This window comes from Cuculus canorus, chromosome 4 (assembly GCF_017976375.1).
Source record: "Cuculus canorus isolate bCucCan1 chromosome 4, bCucCan1.pri, whole genome shotgun sequence".
Taxonomy (NCBI): Eukaryota; Metazoa; Chordata; class Aves; order Cuculiformes; family Cuculidae; genus Cuculus; species Cuculus canorus.
In genome coordinates, this window is record NC_071404.1 from 50282539 (window position 1) to 50301671 (window position 19133).

Sequence of the window (19133 nt, forward strand, 5' to 3'; positions counted from 1 at the left end):
GAAACCAGAAAATATGTCAAATGTGCTGCTTTTTTTTTTTTTTTAAATTCTGCTTGCTTTCAGCAGGGATATATGTAGATTGCTTGTGTTGTAAATGGCATAAGCTCTCTATGCTTGGGAGCTTTATATAAGGAGCAAATGCTCCCTTGAGAACTTTCTTTCTATCTTGTCCAATTTTAGCCTTCCTCTGTTCCTGGATGTATTTGACTTCCATCTGGTTTGGTATGAAGGATCTGATTAGAATAGCCATGCTCCAGTTCAAGCTTCTTGGCTGGTCTTGCTGTGGTGCTTCCCATCACTTAGTTGTTCAGGCTCTATCCTTTTCCTTCATATGTGCCATGTGGATGCCTACTGTGGAAAATGCAAGAAAACGTCTAGCAGTAATAAAATATAATGTTGTAACCAAGAGTAATGACTCTTGAAGTCCACATAAGGTGAGGACCCTGATTCCTACTGCTAATAATACTGACATTTTCCAGGAGCACATTGACTGCTATGGCTTTCGTTTCCTTCCATTTCTTATTAGTACTGTGAGAGTTTCAAATGAGAAGTCAGTACATATACTGCTGCTCTTGGTGTTTGTTTTTTTTTTCCCTCCTGTCTCTCCAGATCAGAATTTCCAATCTTGGCTGTCACTCTAGTAAGCAAGCAGTGACCTCAGTTTTAACTTCAAATTAATAATGAAAGTTATCAGTATGGGGGTTTTAGCTGCTCTTAAGATGTGTAGCCAGTTAAATTGTCCTCCTTTGGACGTGGAACAGTATAAATTGCAATCATACTTGGCAACTTCTGTTTGTGTTGGTCATCTTCAAAGCCAAACATGACTGCTGTGCAATGGTCCAAAACTAGTCATGTACTCTAACATTAAAACTTCGTAAGTTCCAAGCTTTCTTTCAATTTCTGTCTTTAGATATTTTTTTTGGGGGGGTTGCTGTTGTGTTTGCTTTTTTTCTCACATTCATTGAGGTTTTAAGTATTGTCTTTGTTTCCACTGTGAAGGTGAATCAAACATGACTCGCCATAAAAGCGTAGTGGATTCAAGGAGGGAAAGAATAGAGCAGAGTGAAAGATGAGTCGGGAATAACATTTTCGTTCCAGCATGGAAGCAGCTCATGGAATAGTTTTCAGCAAAGAAAAGGAGATAGTGCATGAGAGGATGATTAGAGAACCTCTGTGTGTGGAGCCTGAGACAGGCTATCGTTCATCATCTCTGTGAGAGCCTTCTTTCTCAAGAGAACGCTTTCCTCCTCACTCTTTGCATTTCTTTGAACACCAGCATTTGTGGCATAGGGGTTTTTTTTGTTTGTTTCATTTTTTTTTAATAAACAGGTTTCCAAGGTAGGTGTACATTGGAAAAGGCTTACAGGCAGGAGCTATAGTAAAGTTAGAAGAGTTACTTGATATTTATTTTCTACCTTCATCTCTGTTGCTCCATCTTAACACATAATATCAGGGCAAAAATTATTTCATTTTCTCCTCAACCACCTGAAGCATATTCTTTTCTGTGATGCTGGCAATGAATGTATTTTCCAAGTTTAATTAGCAAGTCAAACAAGAACACAAATGCTTCTGCAGAGTTTTGCTAAAGGTTTTCTATCCTCAGTTGAATAACAAACGTCTTTGAGAGCATGTGCTTCTGTTTTTGTCATTTGCAGAGAGCATTCATTTAATTTTTTTCTGGCTTTCACAAGCAAGCTGACTGATAGCTGTTTTGTTCTCTATTTCAGGTCGTGGAGACTAATTTGGTCGCTTTCGACTGTCACTGGATCATTATAAATGAGGTAACTGTCAAGTGAACATTGTTGTGAGCCATGAATCCTGTTTTCAGTCTTACTGTCAATATTCCTGTTGATCTTGACTTTGATAACTGGAAGCAGTAGCTAGGACAAAGTTCAGGCATACCGGAGGAGAGAATGTTGTTTAATAAAAATAGAATGACAAGTTCTTGGACTTTGGTGTTTTGTCTTTTCTTCTGAGTGTACTGGAATTCCCCATTTGACCTGAGCTGACTGGTTTTAGAGGGTCTTCTTAAGGTCTTTTTTCATATTTAATCTTTTATATTGGAGTGCTTGTGTTTCATTTATATTTTAATTATTTTTTCCTTAATAATGCAAGTAATAACAACAAATCCATCATCTTTCCTTTTCCTTTAAGTATTCCCATAAAATTCAGTCATGGTGTATACCCAAACCTATTGAGATTAGTGGGAGGCTTTTGGTGGACTTCTGGATGAGGTCATAGGTGAAAGTTCATGAAGGAAAAAAAGAAAGAAAGTTAAATTGAGATCCTATTTTTAAACTGTGAAATAGGTTCTTCCGTGAACGCTTGTCAGCTGAAATATGACAAGTCTATATGTGACGTAGCTTTGCTTATGAAACTTTGAACAATGCAGTTGTTCTTAGATTTGATGACATTCAGGTTTTTCTTTGTTTTATGAAAAGCAGTTTAAGTTCAGAATGATTCAATTCCCTGGTTAGATAAGTCTCCCCTAACCTGTAGATTGTACAAGTCCTGTATATTTTTGGGATAAAAGATTGCTTGGAGATACCGCATGTAAAATGCAGGTCTACTTTCTGGATTTATTCTACACTTCTGTTTTCATACTTAATTACTAGATTTTCATTAGTACAGTGTGCTAATTATGAAGTAATTTAATCCAAAGCATTTTTTGCCAAGGTTGTAGTAAGGTATAACATTGTTGCATTTAAATCAGAGGATTTCTAGGCAGTTTTCCTTGGAAAAAAATATGCCTCAGAAGGTACTTTGAAAACAACTCAGGTCCAGCAGAAATTATTGATTTGGCCCCTGCCTTGCTCCTGACAAGTAGTGTGCGTTTTTTCCAGCACTGAGTGGGGCCTCACTGGTTGAGTACCCACTGGTTGAGCCATTGAAGTAGTTACTACTCAGCTGCCTTTTCCACTCCAAAATTCTTTCTCTGGGCTGTGGTCCCAACAGCTAGGAGAGCTGAATAATGTATGCAGAAAAATGTACATTATGCCCTTATAGTCTTGCATGGAAATGGATGAAAGCCATGATTAAGTTCATTATGACAAACTGTTGTAAACGGTAGTCATTAAAATATCTGTATCCCGTTCAGTCATTCCTGCTGTCAGTTTTAAAGAAGGTAAACATGTTTAATACTGTCTCTGCTTAATCTGCTTCTGAACCTAAATCCATATTCCCACTTAAGTAACTTACATTCAAGCTCTGTTTGTTTCAAAATGCTTGTAATCTCAATATTTTGTGGACTCAATAATCAAGTTAGCAATAAATGAGTCTTGTAGATAATGATGTGGAAAGAATCATGTTTTGCCCAATTTTTCCTTGTCACTATGTTCAAATTAAAATAGAAATTTAAATTTTTCCTGGATGATGAATGTTGCATTATATTACTTCCTTATTGCAACATTTTACCAGTTCAGTAATGAGATTTTAGTGCCTGTGCTTCAGCAGTGCAAGACTTAGAAATGCAGTGATTTTACAGGCCCCTTACTCTGTGGGATATAAAATAGCTATCTTCACATCCAAGTCCATTTGTTATGGTTGTCCGTTAGCTGTTGATGACCACAGTATTTCCATATGACTGTGAAATGATCTCAAAGTTCTGCCCATTTTGTTACTTACCTGAATTTTCGTGACATCTTAGACAACTTGGACGTCTGTGTTTGTATGCCTGTACTGGCTAAATCAGACTGTCAACTAAGTAACTTTAACGTTATTTCTCTGACCCAATTTGAAATTCTAAGATTATGTACTACAGCGAAAATGTATTGTTTTGCAAAATCCACATAGGGTTCAAATAATTCCTTATGTTGAAATACAAAAATAAGCTGGAATTGTCTTTTCTTTCCAACCACTGTGCCAGGGGAATATAACACACCTACTGAGTATATTATAACACATGGAAATACCACCTTCAGTTTTGTAATCAGGAATCTGCTTAGTCTTTGTGAGGTAACATCTGTTATTTTAATTGCTCTCTTTAAATGCTGTACTGCCTGGAAGAGTTTCTTTTACTTTTTTTTTCCTCCCATTAGTTGCTATTTTTTGTAATACAGCAAATTTACTTAAAGACTATGTATCGTAATGGAAATGCATGAGTAGGAGAAGGGGAGTTGTTCCCATAAAATGAAAGTATTCAGAATTTGCTAAAACATAATACACTGTATTAGTCATTTCCAAATAACACAAATCTCTTCTAATCCATGCAGTCAGCTGAGAAAACACTCTCCAAATAAATGTTCCTGTTTCTTCAGGACCTTAAAGCAGATGGTGCAATTCTTTATTTGAAATTTGCAGGCATCATAGATTCAAATGGATTCATGGTCAAATATGCCTTAAAAAAATGTGAGAATGGATTTCTCACACTCTCTCTCCCTTTGTATATCTCTCTGCTTGCTTCTTTTCTTCTACACAATAGTAAATACAACTTTGGAAAGTCAGGAATAGTAAAATTATATTTCTTCTATGACTCTTAAATCACAAGTGTACAGTAAGCTTAAAATTTATTTAGTGGAACTGAAGGGGCATTTGTATGATTTTCATCACTTGTCTTTCTTTTGCTCTATTTAAACGAAAAAAAATGTCCTTTTTAAAAAATTTTAAGTCCATGTGTCTCTCGAGCATTTTCCTTTAAAACATTCAGGATCATCTTACTATGCCCAAGGCTGCCACCAGTTCTCTATTACTATTTTTTTACTTAAGGACAGCCCAAAGTGCTTTCCACTGCCTACAGTTACCATGCAAGAGGTGAAAATATTCATGCTACTGTAAAAAGGATTGGTTGATTTTCACCTGCAATAGTGTATCCAATTATGACCCTAATAAAATTAAAATGGAATTAGTACGCAGAAGAGCTGATTTGTGTGAGAAGAGGCTGAAAAGGTTGGCTTGATTAGCCTATGAAAATGAAGACTGAAAGAGGATATGCTCTTTGTTTATAAACACGTACAGAGTGTGAATAAATACATCACTGTCAAGGGCTAGACTACAAGGTTGACACAAGAACAAATGAGTTCAAATTGCCTGTGAATAAATTCAGGGTGAAAGTTAGTAGAAGGTTCCTGATTCCCAGAGTCTGGAAAAACTCCTTTGAGGAATGAATGAGATGGGCCCAAACTCTTTTAAAGAATAGTTTATGGCAAAAGATTCAACAGGTTTGCTCATCATAGCGCAAGAGAGGACCGGGGGACCCACAAGGTTGTATTTGGAGGCTACTTTCAGATGAACATGTTTTTCCCAGGAGAGGGCTGGTCCTTGGCCAATGCATTCAGCTTGTTCGTTTGTGTTTCATTCCAAGGCACTCCACCATGAAGGAAAATGTAGAGCATGACTATGTTTTAAGCTCACACAATTAGATCAGGTCCTAAAATCAACATCTCAGTTCCAGGAGCCCACATAATTCTACATTTTAATACTGATAATTGATTAATAGTAGCATTTGAAGTTCTTTTGAACCCTTACATTTTCTAATGGTAATGACAGGTCAGGTGTGAAATGCCACGGGTTTTGGTACAGGTCGATGACTAAGCTGCCAGCTCTTTTTCTCAGACAAGTGAGAGCCAATGGACAGACTGACTTAGACAAAAAAAAAGGTAGAAATTAATTGTGTCCTAACCATTTTCTCTTTCTCGTCATCCTTGCCAGAACCTAAGAAAACTAAGGGAGATACAATGAAACAAGTAATTGTGCAGTTTAAGATCTTCCTTTGCTTGTCTTGGAGCTTCATCTAGTTATGTCTTCCCCTCAACTAATCCCCTTTGTAAAATGCTGAGAAATTTGGGAAGGGCATAGCACAAGTATGCTGTACATGGGCAGCGGCAGTGCAGAAGCGTCAAGTGGATGTGCAGCGTCCACACCTTCCTGCTCTGCCCCTGCTCACTGCTGTACTGCTCCTGGTTTTGTGGGGAGGAAGAAACACTCTCCTCTGAGTGTCATCAAGGATGTGATGAAGACACAGCATGCATGGGAAAATAGGACATATCCAGTATATGATAAATATTAGAATCATCTTCCTGGCCCAAAGTTAAGAAGTTTCCATAAGAAAAGATAATGCTGCCTTTGTTTGCTGCTTTATTACATGAGCATGTGAATAAACTCTTGCCCTCCATGTGTCTCACTACTGGTGTGGTTGCTCTGTGGTAAATAGTAATTCCCTGCCTAGGTTACTTGTCTTAAAACAATGAGACAAAGCTGAATGGCAATGTATATTAGGTGTCCAGTAGTTTTGTTTCCCACTGGAGTCTCTGCCTGATATGTCAATGTGATCCTCTTCAGCTGCTTTTTCCTAATTCATCAGTAAAGAGCTATTAGTTTAAAATAGAATTTCTTTCCTTATTTACTTGCCTACTTGGATGAAATGTACATCTAATTATATCCTTGTTCCATTTGAAATGGGACAGCCTCCCCTTTATTCCAAGTTCATACCAACAAAAGAAAGGTTTGGGACTATATATTGAACTTCAGATTTTTCAAAAAAATCTGTCACCTAATCTAGCCTAAATTTCTATAGGTGCCAACTCAGTTCAACTTGGCCAACTTCGTAATATTTTTTTTTTTCATTTGAAGCTTGTATAACAGATCATCTGCCATACTTATATCATTATACTGTATCCTCTTTTGAAGTGCAAATGAAAATTGTTTCCTGTCACACAATAGTTGCTTTATATAGTTTTCTTAAGTCAGATCCAAAATTCAAGAATGAGAGATGATATTGGAGAGACGTTATATAAAAGGCTCATCAATCAGTTAATGCCAAGTATTAAAAAAATGACAAAGAAATATATGGCAGATGACAAAATTTGAATTTGGGTTTGCATGACATTGCTTTGATGTTAACCTAAAATCTGAACGTATGATATAATTGGTGGAATTCACAGCATTTAAAATAATAGCTGTCATTAATCTATTGAAGTATATACCTGCTTGACAACTGTACAAAAATCTCTTTGCTGTTTGGATTCTTTTATTAGTTTTCAGGTAATGTATAAAGATATGAGATGGTAACCAAAAAGTTAAAATGAGAATGCTCTAAGATGCACCGAAATGCTGAATACAGAAAAAAGAAAAACACTTTTGAGCCAGGCAAGATAAATGTTTGAGCAGCTGAAAATCAAAATCTCTTTAAAAGTATTATTTAGCAATATAACACGGCCAAACAGGTATCAGTTTTTACATTATTAGAATGAGTCTGGGAGTCTTGCTGTTACAGTTGGAGCACGGTGGATAATGAAACCAGGCAAACATTTTTTAAATCCTCTGAAACAGGATATAGTTTAAAATCAAGATAACAAGTTTCTTGCACTCTCCTTTTTGATTATGTTGAAAGTATTATTTAAAAAAATGTGTACATTTTGCTAAAACAGCGTTTTATTTTTTTTTTTACCTTGCAGCTAGTGAAATGATACAGACTAAATGAAAAGACGGCATCTTAAGCCGAGAGAAACCATTATCTATGGTACATTAAGAATTAATCGACCAGAAATGCAAGATATTACACTGGCCACAGCTGATGCCATGTGTTATTTTTGTTTGTAGAAAAATCTATATTTCATAAAGAACATTAATAACAGATGAATACAGAAACTATGACAATCTGTGAAGAAGAATAAAATATTTTTACTGTAGTCAAGAGAGTAGAAGTTAAAATTTACATCTTATGTATTTGTCTTCCAAAATTTAGAGGAAAATAAACAAATAGCAGCTTGTCCAAAGAAGTTGCTTCAAAAAAAATTTAAAAGAATGTTAACTGAAACTCCATAAAAAAAAAAAAAAAGCCAAAATTGCCAAGATAGTTGTCTTAACAGTTAAATTCTGCTTTTTCAAAACGCTTGACTTCCTTTTCACAAGAAAAATTCTGTCATTTGACTTCAAATCAATCTTCTTGTGTCTCCTAAGTTCTCAATTATGGGTATAGATGAGGAAGCTGGAGACAAAGAAAAGGTTGTGGTGTTTAATTACATGTATAACTGTGCAGATGTGCTGTAGCCTTCAGAAAATATAAAGCTATAAATACACAAATGGGAATCAGAAATATTCAATAAACTGTGACTATATGCCAGGGTATGATAAATGCAGGCTGCTAATAGGAGCTCCTCAAGCACTTCCCTTTTGGGGGTGGGGTGGGGCAGTATCCACAAATTTCAATGCCTAGAAAGTTTAGGGCATCTGCCTCTAATGAATACAAATCATGGACAAACAGTTGAGCATGCTGAAAAATAGATTCTAGTTAAAGAGATTGAGCAATTTTGTGGATTCATTCTCCTGCTTTACAGGAGAGACAGAGTTGCCTTGAAAGCTATCAGCTGATCCTATCTGAGTCGTCAAAAAAAGCTTGTGTTTAATTAAAGCTCAGGTTCTTATGTGAAAGTTGGAGTCAGTTGCTGTTGTCTGTGGCCTCATACTTCCCCGAGGGCTTCATTGATCAATGCTGTAAAACACCATATTCCCAAACCGCAGGAAAATTCCCAGTTTTTCTGGTTTCCCTAACTTGCCTTGAAGTTAAGATTTTAATCTTAGTGTTTCATATATTGATCTATATACTTAGTTATTTTTTTCTTGAAAGTGTGTGTCGGTAGAGCTGAGTATTAGCAAGCCTTAATATGTACCCTATGGACTAAGATGTTGGTTTTAAATTAGGCCTTGCTATGAACAATTACACACCTAGAATGCCCTAATGCAAGTTCTTTGCATTTTGGTAAGTGACATTTGCTAGCTTACACATTGTTTACATCTTGATATTTTGTTTCCAAGAAATGAATGCTTAAGGCTTGAATAGTTGTCTGTACAATTAAGTTATGCTACACTTAGAAATACATCATGCTATGATTTCCTACTGATTCGTACATTATCTACCAAGGATGCTGTGAAACACTTTTAAGTAAAAGATCAAAGGTAAAAGGAAAGGGAGAGAAAACCCAAAATGAAACTACTAAACCCAGTTACGTGCACAAAGATTTGCTGAGGTTTGGGCACAGAATGTTTCAAATTGCAATTATTGTAAGGGTGGCATGTCAGTTGTACCAATGTATGGTATGGTCGTGGACAATGTATCAATGACATGCCTCTTGGTCTTCACAGTTTATTTTTTGTTTATCATCTGGTAGTAAATTTTCTGTATTTTAACTTTTATGCATATGCTCTCCCTTGCCTTATCTTCCAGGAAATAAATGATGTGGATGTGCAGGAACTGGTGAGAAGATCAATTGGAAGGTTAACAATTATTCGACAGACATTTCCAGTCCCCCAAAACATAAGTCAGCGCTGTTTCCGTGGCAACCACAGAATATCTTCATCACTGTGTGATCCAAAGGACCCTTTCTCCCAAAGCATGGAGGTAGTTCATATACCAGTTTATTCTCACCTGGGAAATGTCATTCTAGATGTACTCAAGATTTTTCTCCAGGGTCTTAGTGTAATTTAACATTTATTTTTCATGTCCTATTTTACATGTAGTTCAATGGCTATTGGCGTGACAAGAAAATACTAGAGCAGGGGGTGAGTGGACAAGAACAACTTGCTTGTTCCACAGCAATTGAGAAAGAGGTCCAAAAAAACCCACCTGATCTCCAGTCATTGGGGTACTTGGTTTTTTTCCCTGCTAATTTTTTTTTTCATCTCACTGGAAATTTGTTTCCATACCCAATGTATCCTGACTTGCTGTGCTTCTCAAAGCCTCAAATATGTTGTTGAGAGAAAAGCCTTCCTGGGGAGCACCCATGTCATCTGTCTTGGTGTATGCACTTAAATCTATGTCTATGTTACAAAGAAGCCTCATTCTCAGAATTGTTAATTACAAATCAAAATTAAACTTTAAGAGCCTTACTACCATGTGAAATTAGCAACCAGATCATAGTCACTGTCTCATGACTTCACATAGCAAATCCTCTCTCACTGTCATATATCTGGTTAGGCTTCATCATGACAAAGCTATGGCAAATCACAGATGTGAAATTGACTTAAGATCTCAATTTTACTTTTGGATATTTTTGTGTGATCATTTATGAAGTTCCAGAAAGATGACTGCGTTGACAGTGGTGCAGGAGGAGATATATGACTTAGCAGCAAATAGCAGTCATCCTGTAATGCCAAAAAAAAGGAGTGAAAGAAACAGGGAGGTGTTGAAGAGTGTCCTTGCTTAAAATAATAATGTGTAAAGGGAAAAAGAGGAGAAGGGTGGGTGGTCTTGCCTTGTTTCAGGTTAGCTGTAAGCCTCCCTGATTGTTCACAAAGCAGCCAGTAAGCAACTACTGATGACATGAAAAACTTTGGCTGTAGCACACTGCATGGTGCTCCTATTAGAGTTCTTAAAATAAGCAGGACTGTGTAAGGTCAGTAGATACATAGGATATCTCTAGAGGCCACTTAGGAACTGTGAAAATTCTTTAGGTTGTGCTGTTCTGTTATGGCAGCATTGTCTTAGGGCGAACTTTGGTAGTCTGTGGATAATGCGTAAAAACTCATGGTGTGAATACTTGCAGCCACCAGAGACCACAAAGAGCAATTTTCATGAACAAAGTCACTAACTACAGCAAGGAGGAAAACAAGAATCTTATATCCATGGGAGGCTTCATGTCTTGATTTATTTTTCTCTTCAACTTTACTTTGATTTCATTTTCACTTCAACAGTGAACTGACACTAGGAAAGTAAAGCTCTAAAAATTCCATTTACTGTGTTCAGTCAGACCTTATACCTTAACCTATGCTTCTTGATCAACCTATAGCTTGGAGAGCTGTAATGCTTCTATTGAAAGCTTTCATAACATTTTGGTTCAAAGGAATGACAGACGCTTGAATGGTTTAGCTGTTCTGCACAGTTGACTTGCATTTTTCATCCTTTCCCTGAGATGGCTGTGCTTCATTAACAGCTGAATGAGACAACGCTAAAAAATGAAAGGAAGATAAACTCTGATACAGTTTCCCCTGTGTCTTCACACGATGCACAGACCTTTTGGTAGCTGTGGGGTTTGTTCACTGTTTCTTTGTTCTCCCCAATGATATTATAAATTAACTTCTATTCCAGTGGGGAGTTGAAACAGTTTATAAATTGAAATTTCTAATGCCTTTTTTTTATGCCATTGAAGTGTGACTAATCAGAAATATTCTCTGGAAATTATAAGGGTGGATTTCTTGATTTATTTTTATTTCTGAATTAGTCCTGCCTGAAGTCTGTGTGAATAATTAAATATTTTTTTCAGCATCTTTATTAAAACACTGAAACATATTTTGTTGAAGATCTCTCATTGTGTCTCTGGGATTGTCCTAGTCAAAACAACATCATCTATAAATTTATATAGTTTTGAAGGCAGGGAGTTAAAAACTGGATTCACAGAAATATTTAGTACCGTAACCCTCTTGTTTAAAAACTATGTGTTAATCCAGATTAATCAGTCACACTTAAGCTGATTGCTAAAATATCTTTCTTTTTTTTTTTTTTATTTTTCTGACTTTTGAATTGCATCAGCAGAGGTTGGTGCTGTTTGGTAATGCAAGTGTCCAGCCATTAGTCTAAAAGACTAGAATAAATAAAAGATCAGTAATGGATGCCAGGCAATGCATTAAATGTCCCAGTAAATTTACATGGGAAATTAACAAAAGTGTAAAGTGACTTTAAATTACAGCCCTACTCTGTGCATCAGGACAGTTACTGATGAAGCGTACTTCTGGTAGTGACAGGGAAGGGTGATTCTGAAAAGCAGGAATTAATTGTAGTGTCTTTATCATTGCATTATCAGTGATTGATTGCTGTAAATGTCGAGCTATTAGTGAAGGAATAACAAAGCTTAATAATTGCTGAACTCTGTACTCCTGAGCCCTGTTAATACTTGATGAAGGCCAGCTATATTACTCTTAGATTAGTGAGTGCATCCTTCCTCACAACAGTATTCTATTCCCACAATATTAGGTTATGGAAGCTACCTTGAAAGCAGTGTCATTTTGTTGGGAAATGATGACTTGGCATCTGTAGCCCTTCATGTTCCAATTTAGTCTCATTAGTGATCGTATTGTGCCTGATCTCTAGAGGGTTTTTTTTCCTCCTTTGGTAAAGGCTTGTGTAAAATAAACTTGCCTCACAGCATAGTAGTAATTCCTTCTTTCCCTCTCGAGCAAATGTCCCTGTAGTACTGACTTCCTTGGGGAAATGTAGTTTTAGCTGAAACACTTTGAATTCTTTGTAAGTTTACAATACACAGACAAATCATCCAAGTTATTTGGAAAATGCTTGATTAATCTTAACCCAGATTAGTTCCTAGGTGAACATTAGTTCCTGGGTGAAATGGAAATATTCACAGCCACTGTAGGCACGGGAGAAGATTGAGTAAGAATAAGGAAGCATCTTCCAGAAAGAGGGAGTGGAGGACCATTGTCATTTAAAGAAAAAGGGAAATAAGGAAATTCTGTACCTTTGTGGTACTAAGAGTGTAAAGTTGTAAAGGCAATATCCAAAGCAGCAGGCCATTAGATCTCCTGCAGTAAAATGTGGAAGGCAAAATGCCTCAGGAAATTCTGGCAAAGTAAGAAGAAAGACGTCTTTCCTGAATGCTAGGCAGGGAAGAAGTCTGTCACAAAACCTTCTTGTGAGAATGGTGCAGAGAGGATTGCGGATGACACAGGGACAGACAGTGTAAAGATGGAATTTACCTAGGAAAACAAAACCATAAAAAATAGGTTATGTTGAAAGGAGTATTAGGCAGGAAGAGTGACTATTATTTTTTTCTTAAGGTGATGTGTGGATTTGCCAACCAATGTCTCAGAACTTAAGCATTACTGTGCTTCCTTGACATACATGCCTTCACGATCATTACCTGCAGGACTTTCACAGTCTTTGGATATTTTTAAGAGGCAGAATAGGGGTCATTCTCTACAAAGTTGGCATAGTTTCTTGCTGTAAGCTTTCTTCTTTTAAGGTTTTAAGCAGACCATCTGTATGGAGAAACCCTTGCACAGAGCAGTCAGCATATTCCTCAAATCTAGAAATGTCTTTTGGCTTGCCTCTGATGACTGATGGAGACAAAAAATAACGCAGCAACCTTGCCTCAGTTAGCAAATTGCTGCTGCCTAATTTGTCTTCAGGGACTGGGAATGCTGTACTGCCCCCTCCATAGTGCAGCTGAGGAAACAGTTTCCCTCAATCACTTCAGGCCCCTTGCTTCAAATGACCAATAGGTTATCTAAAAATAATATTCCCAAAAGTCCTTCTCATTTCTGAACATAATTTCTTTTCCTGAGTACCTCTCTTCAGGAGAGCTGAGGTTTCTCTTTATGATGCTCTCAGTAACTAAAATATTACTGCCATTTGGGGACAGATATGAGTGAAATAAAGCTACATTGTAAATTACTTGTTTCAGAAGTGTTGGTGGATTCTGAGCTTCTGTTCTTTTCTATTGAATTGTATCTTTCACACCTCACTTTGTACTATATGCATTTAAAAGTACATGTATAGAAATAGTAGAGGGGTAAGTGGAACTGGCACACAAGTTATTTCTTTTCTTGAGTTCGGCTGTTCTCTCTTTGATGCTTAACTGGAACTTCCTCTACACTGAATGTGTGGAACTATGCTCACAGTGAAATACATACGTATTTATAATAGTTTTGACCTGCAAGGAATTAACAGCTATTGTCAAATACTTTCACAGGAAACACTATACATTGTGTAATCTGCACACTGAGAGAGATTTCATTGGGTGGTATTTCATTCCAGAAATTGCCACAGTCAGAACTGACAAAAAAAAAAAAAAAAAAAAAAAAAGGAACAAAAACCATGATGAAATTATTTATTTTAAATTTTCAGTTTCTGTTTTTCAAAAGAAGTAAACAATCTTGAAGAGAATTTGGTGGTGTCCAAATATCTGGCAAATGAAAAATTGAAAGCTTCAGGAAACTGATTAAAAATAAAAGCAAATCTTTATATATTCATGAGTGGGTCTCTAAATCCTGCAAGTGGAGCTTGCAAGTGGAGTCAGTGATTGGGCTGCCTGTACTTCACATGTGTGTAGTTTGTTCCTGCAAATCACTTGTAGCTTGACATACCCTGGCTGCAGTTTTCACCAGAGCCAAACATATGACTTTTTGGCTCTTACAGTTTCCTCTTAATACCAAATAAGTCATTTAATTACCACAGGATTATGGATGAGGCAAAACAAATGATAAATTCTGGCTGCTGAGAGAGACCACAAATAATAATGCTGATACTCCCTTTTTAATGTCTTTGCAGATTTCAAACCTGTATATATATGACACTGTCCTCCTGTTGGCGAATGCTTTTCATAAGAAGCTGGAGGACCGTAAATGGCACAGCATGGCCAGCCTCACCTGCATCAGGAAGAACTCTAAACCCTGGCAAGGAGGACGATCCATGTTGGAAACCATCAAGAAGGTACCTTTTCACTGTATTTCCTAATCTTTGTTTTCTAAAATACTTGCATTAAGCAGTATTTCCTTCTGAGGTTTGTAATATTCTTGCTATTACCAGCAGTGTGCTTTCAAAGCAATAGTTTTAATATATTTACAGTTTCTGAATTAAAATAGTCTTTTATTGGTTTTTGGGTTTTTTTTTCCATGTCATAATGAGCATATTTGAAATGAAACTAATGAGATTGTTTACCAAAACTACAAAACTAGTAGAATTTTGAAGTACAAACAATATCCTATTGAAAAAGTGTCACAGATGGGGATATAAAGCAGATAGGTTTACTATTTTATTTGTTAAAAAAAAAGGCTGCAGAATTGCACTTGGGTAATGTTCCATGGAATTTGCTGTTACACTGCTATTGACATTAGCATAGTGAAATAATAGAAATGAGAGGGCGGAAAACCCTAAGTAATCTAGACAATATGCTGCCATTGCAGAACTGTTACAGGGAACAGTCTATACAGTGCTTTATGCAATGTTAACCTCTCACTGCTTCCCTGTGATTATTATTTCATATCTTAATCATGCTCATGCTCAAGATGCCTTTCCTGTTCTTCAGCCTTTAAAGATATCATTTTCCCTTATCTAATCCCTTTCTTTGTGATGCTTACAGCGTTCACATACTTAGAGATAGTTATCACAGCCTTCTGGGTCAGTGTTTAGTCAAAATATGCATAGGTTGGTAGTTTACCTTTCCCTGTGACTTTTCTCAATTCAGTTTCCCTATGTAATTGATGCCTTTCATAAAACAGGCCTTCTCGTTCGTCAGCATGTACTTCTTGGTAATGTATACTTATCTTCAATGTGCAGTGCCTACCCAGGACAGTGCAAAAAATTAAATTGAAAATGGTGCTTTGTTTGTGCTTTCACTAAGAGGACATAAAAATAATGTAAAATATAACACTTTTTCAAGAGGGTACCCATCCTGCATTAGGTCTTCAACTACACCAGAAAGTATGATCACGCAAGCAAAATGCAAGGCTCTTTTGAACACTGCTTATTTTTTCCCTAGTCACAGATCAATTTGCATTAGCTCCAAAATAACATTTCAAGGCTTTCTTTGGTGACTGTCTACACTTTCCATTTGAATAATGTGAAGTCATGGGACTGCAAGGGCAATCCAGGATGCATTTCTTATTTCAGGGGCAGGATATGTCTTTAAAGGACTCTAAACTGTATTGCTCTTAATGTATCAGAACAATTTCAAATTCACATTTGGTAGTCTCATGTATTTTAAGCTATGTTCAGGCAAGGCTGGTTCTGGAACTTTTCTTCTCAACCTGCATTTTGTAAATACTGTTGCGCACTAGTTCTTTAAAAAACTGATAGCTCTTTATTGTTGCTCAAATCCGAATAGGATGCCTCAGCCAGAAAAGTCAAAATACCCACTTGCGCTTTAGAATTTACTGTCTGAGCTGGAGTTTTAGGCAAAGTCTGACAGCCCAACTAGCACCTTCTAAATGTAGAGGTACTCCAGCATGGAAAGGGTAGCTGACTATTTTGTATTAAGATTGTTGGTTGCATGTGTTGTTTGTGGATGTGAGACTGAGCCTGTTCTCCTACACACAGTATCCTGTAAAAGATTAAAAAAAAATGTTTTTACAAATACATTAACAACAAAAGAGACCCAAGGAGAATCTGCATCCTTTATTGGAAGCGGGGGAGAGCAGTGGGCATTGACACCAAGGATGACAGAAAGGGTGCAGTGCTTAATGCCACCTTCACCTTAGTCTTTAATAGTCAGACCAGCTATTCCCAGGATATTCAGCCCCTTGAGCTGGAAGACAGGGAGGGAGAGAAGAAGAAACCCCACAAAATTCAGGAAGAAGTAGTTAATGACCAGTGGAGTCCTGAGGGCAGCTGGCAGAAGAGCTTGCCAAGCCACTCTGCATCATTTATCAGCAGTCTTGGTTAATGGGGGAGGTCCCAGATGATGGTGGCTTGCCAATGTGATGCCCATCTAGAAGAAGGGCGTGGAAGGAGGAATTGGGGAACTAGAGGCCTTATCAGCCTGACCTCAGTACAAGCAAGGGAAGATTATGGAGTGGTTCATCTTGAGTGTGCTCACCAGAAAGTGCAGGACAACCAGCCAGTCAGGCCCAGCCACCGTAGGTTCATCAAAGGCAGGTCCTACTGACCAATTTGATCACCTTCTATGACTACGTGACCTGTCTGGTGGAGGATGGAAACGCTGTGGATGGTGGATGTTGTCTACTTGAACATCAGTAAAGCCTTTGACACCGTTTCCCACAGCAGAAACTGTTTCCCTAGAGAAGGTGGCAGCTCATGGCTTAGACAGCTGTACTCCTTGCTGGGTAAAAAACTGGCTGGATGGCCGAGGCCACTGAGCGTGATGAACAGAGCTAAGTCTGGTTGGTGGCCAGTCACGAGCAGCGTTCCCCAGGTCTCAGTGTTGGAGCCAGTCTTGTTTAATATCTTTGTCAATGATCTGGATAAGGGGATTGAGTGTTTCTTCAGTAAGTTTGAGATGACAGAAAGTGGGGCAGAAGTGTTGATGTGCTTTAGAGTAGGAAGGCTCTGCAAAGGGCCCTGGACAGGCTGGATCGATGGGCCGAGGTAAATTGTATGAGTTTTATAAAGGCCAAGCTCTGGGTCCTACACTTTGGTCACAACAATCCTGTGCGGTGCTACAGCCTTGGGGAAAAGTGAGTGGAGAGCTGTCTGGTGGAAAAGGGCCTGGGCGTGCTGGCTGACGGGTGGCTGAGTATGAGTCAACGGTGTGCTCGGGTGGCCAAGAAGGCCAACAGCATCCTTGTATCAAAACCGGCATCGCCAGCAGGAGTAGGGAAATGATTCTGCCCCTGTACTTGACACTGGTGAGGTGACACTTCAAATACCATGTTCAGTTTTGGGGCCCTCACTATAAGGAAGACGTTGAAGTCCTGGTGCGTGTCCCAAGGAGAGTGACAAAACTGTTGAACGGGCTGGAGAACAAGTCTTACAAGGAGTAACTGGGGGAACTGGGATTGTTTTGCCTGGAGAGGAGGAGACTGTAGGGAGACCTTATTGGCCTAAAAGAAGGTTACAAAGAGATGGGTGCTGGTCTTTTCTCCCAAGTAATAGTTGATAGGGAAAGAGGGAACGGCATCAAGCTGTGTCAGGGGAAGTTTAGATTGGACATTAGGAAAAATTTCTTCACAGAAAGGATTATCAGGCAGTGGAACAGGCTGCCCAGGGTGGTGGTTGAGTCACCATCCCTGGAGGTGTATAAAAGGCAGGTAGCTGAAGTGCTTACGGATATGATTTAGTAGTGGACAGGTATGGTTGGAGTTGATGATCTCAAAGGTCTTTTCCAACCTAATGATTCTGTAAATCTGTGAAATCCCCTACATGTGCAGCTCAACAGGCTTGTGTCCTGTTGCTTTTGGGTTTCTCTGCTATTTTAATTAGATGGCTTTGATAAGAAGCCCTTTTATTGGTGTAAATTGAGCAATCCAAGTACTCCGTATACTGTGTTTTACTGATAGAGGTGAATTTCTAGAAGTAACATTCTAAAGTTGAAAGTGAAAATTTAATCCAAAATGAAATACAGAAATTTCCTCTTTGTGTATGTCTGTGACATTTCAGTCTCTAGATAGAGGAAAGCTAAAGCTTGCATCTAAGAGCTGGAATAGCACAAGAAAGGGGAATTCTGCTTTAGTTTTGTGGTCTACTTTACATTTTGTTTCATGAAAACACTTATGTAGAAGGGTGACAGCTATGTACTTTTGAATGCCTGACGAGGTACCAGAAAAACAAAAAAATTTAAAAGTAATAAAAGGAGAAATTAAAAAAAACAAAACACTTCATCTGTCTTATTGAGAATGCTCCTATCTCCCATCTTGTTTTTTTAATTTAAGCACCTTTGCTCTCCTGTCATCTTGGGACATCCTCTAAAAACAACTGAAATAAAAAATTGTTTTTTCAAAAGCATACTAATTTTCCTTAATTCTGAAAGAAAACAGGAGAAAGTTACCATATGGTAGTTAAATAGTTTCTGAATAAGAAGTTCTGCATTTTCCTTTTGTAGTCACCACCGTTTCAAAGATGTAGCATGGAATGGAATATCATAGGAAGGTATTATTGTAGTTCAGGGTGAAAATACATTCTGAGATTTCTTAAATGCTGTTTGAAAAAGAACTTGGATCTTCTGCACAACTTTAACTCTGCCTCCATAAAATCCTGTCTTCTCCTAGATTGTTTCTCGCCTCAATGTTGTTTCAGTAGGTGTCTAATTGTAGCCAAGTATGGGATGGGGAAGGAGTTAAGGAAGAGAGTCCTATTTCCAACTTTCCTGCCTTAGAAAAGGACTATTAACTGAAGTAACTGTTCTCCTGGCAGCAGCAAAGCGGTGGTGATGTTGCCAGCTACTTCCACGCGTAACTTGGCTCTTGCAGCTAAAAAAGCAGAAAAAATAGTTCTAGAGGAAGCTTTTTTAGAGAAAAATCTATCTTGCAGAATCAGAGACCCAGGAACAGGAATATCTAGCAGTGTCTTAGCTGCAGAGGGAATCTGTGTTTGATTTCTTAAGGGGAAATAAGGAAAGAGATGGGAAATCTCTATAAAACTATGCACTGAAAAAGGTAAGAGAAAGGGATGATGGTGTTCTACCTGCAGCAGAACTTGTTAAAAATAGGAGGACTTTGGCAGTAAATAAACTAATTTCTGCAAGATTAATGAGCTAATAGGAATGAGTAGGGAATGAGGGGGAATTACTTTCAAA

At 37.8% G+C, this 19133-nt stretch overlaps 1 protein-coding gene across 6 annotated transcripts in view; it reads left to right on the top strand.

The window, feature by feature from the left end:
• Positions 1-19133, top strand: part of GRID2 (glutamate ionotropic receptor delta type subunit 2) — a 727507-nt gene that overhangs the window by 484482 nt on the left and 223892 nt on the right. For all 6 annotated transcript variants that reach the window (XR_008449796.1, XR_008449797.1, XR_008449799.1 and 3 more), the window contains exons 5-7: positions 1728-1781; positions 9161-9334; positions 14213-14374. Coding sequence is in view for 1 of the 6 variants with exons in the window: in XM_009562749.2 (XP_009561044.1) it covers positions 1728-1781; positions 9161-9334; positions 14213-14374 (390 nt within the window). In the remaining 5 variants the exon portion in view is untranslated. The remainder of the gene's footprint in view (positions 1-1727; positions 1782-9160; positions 9335-14212; positions 14375-19133) is intronic.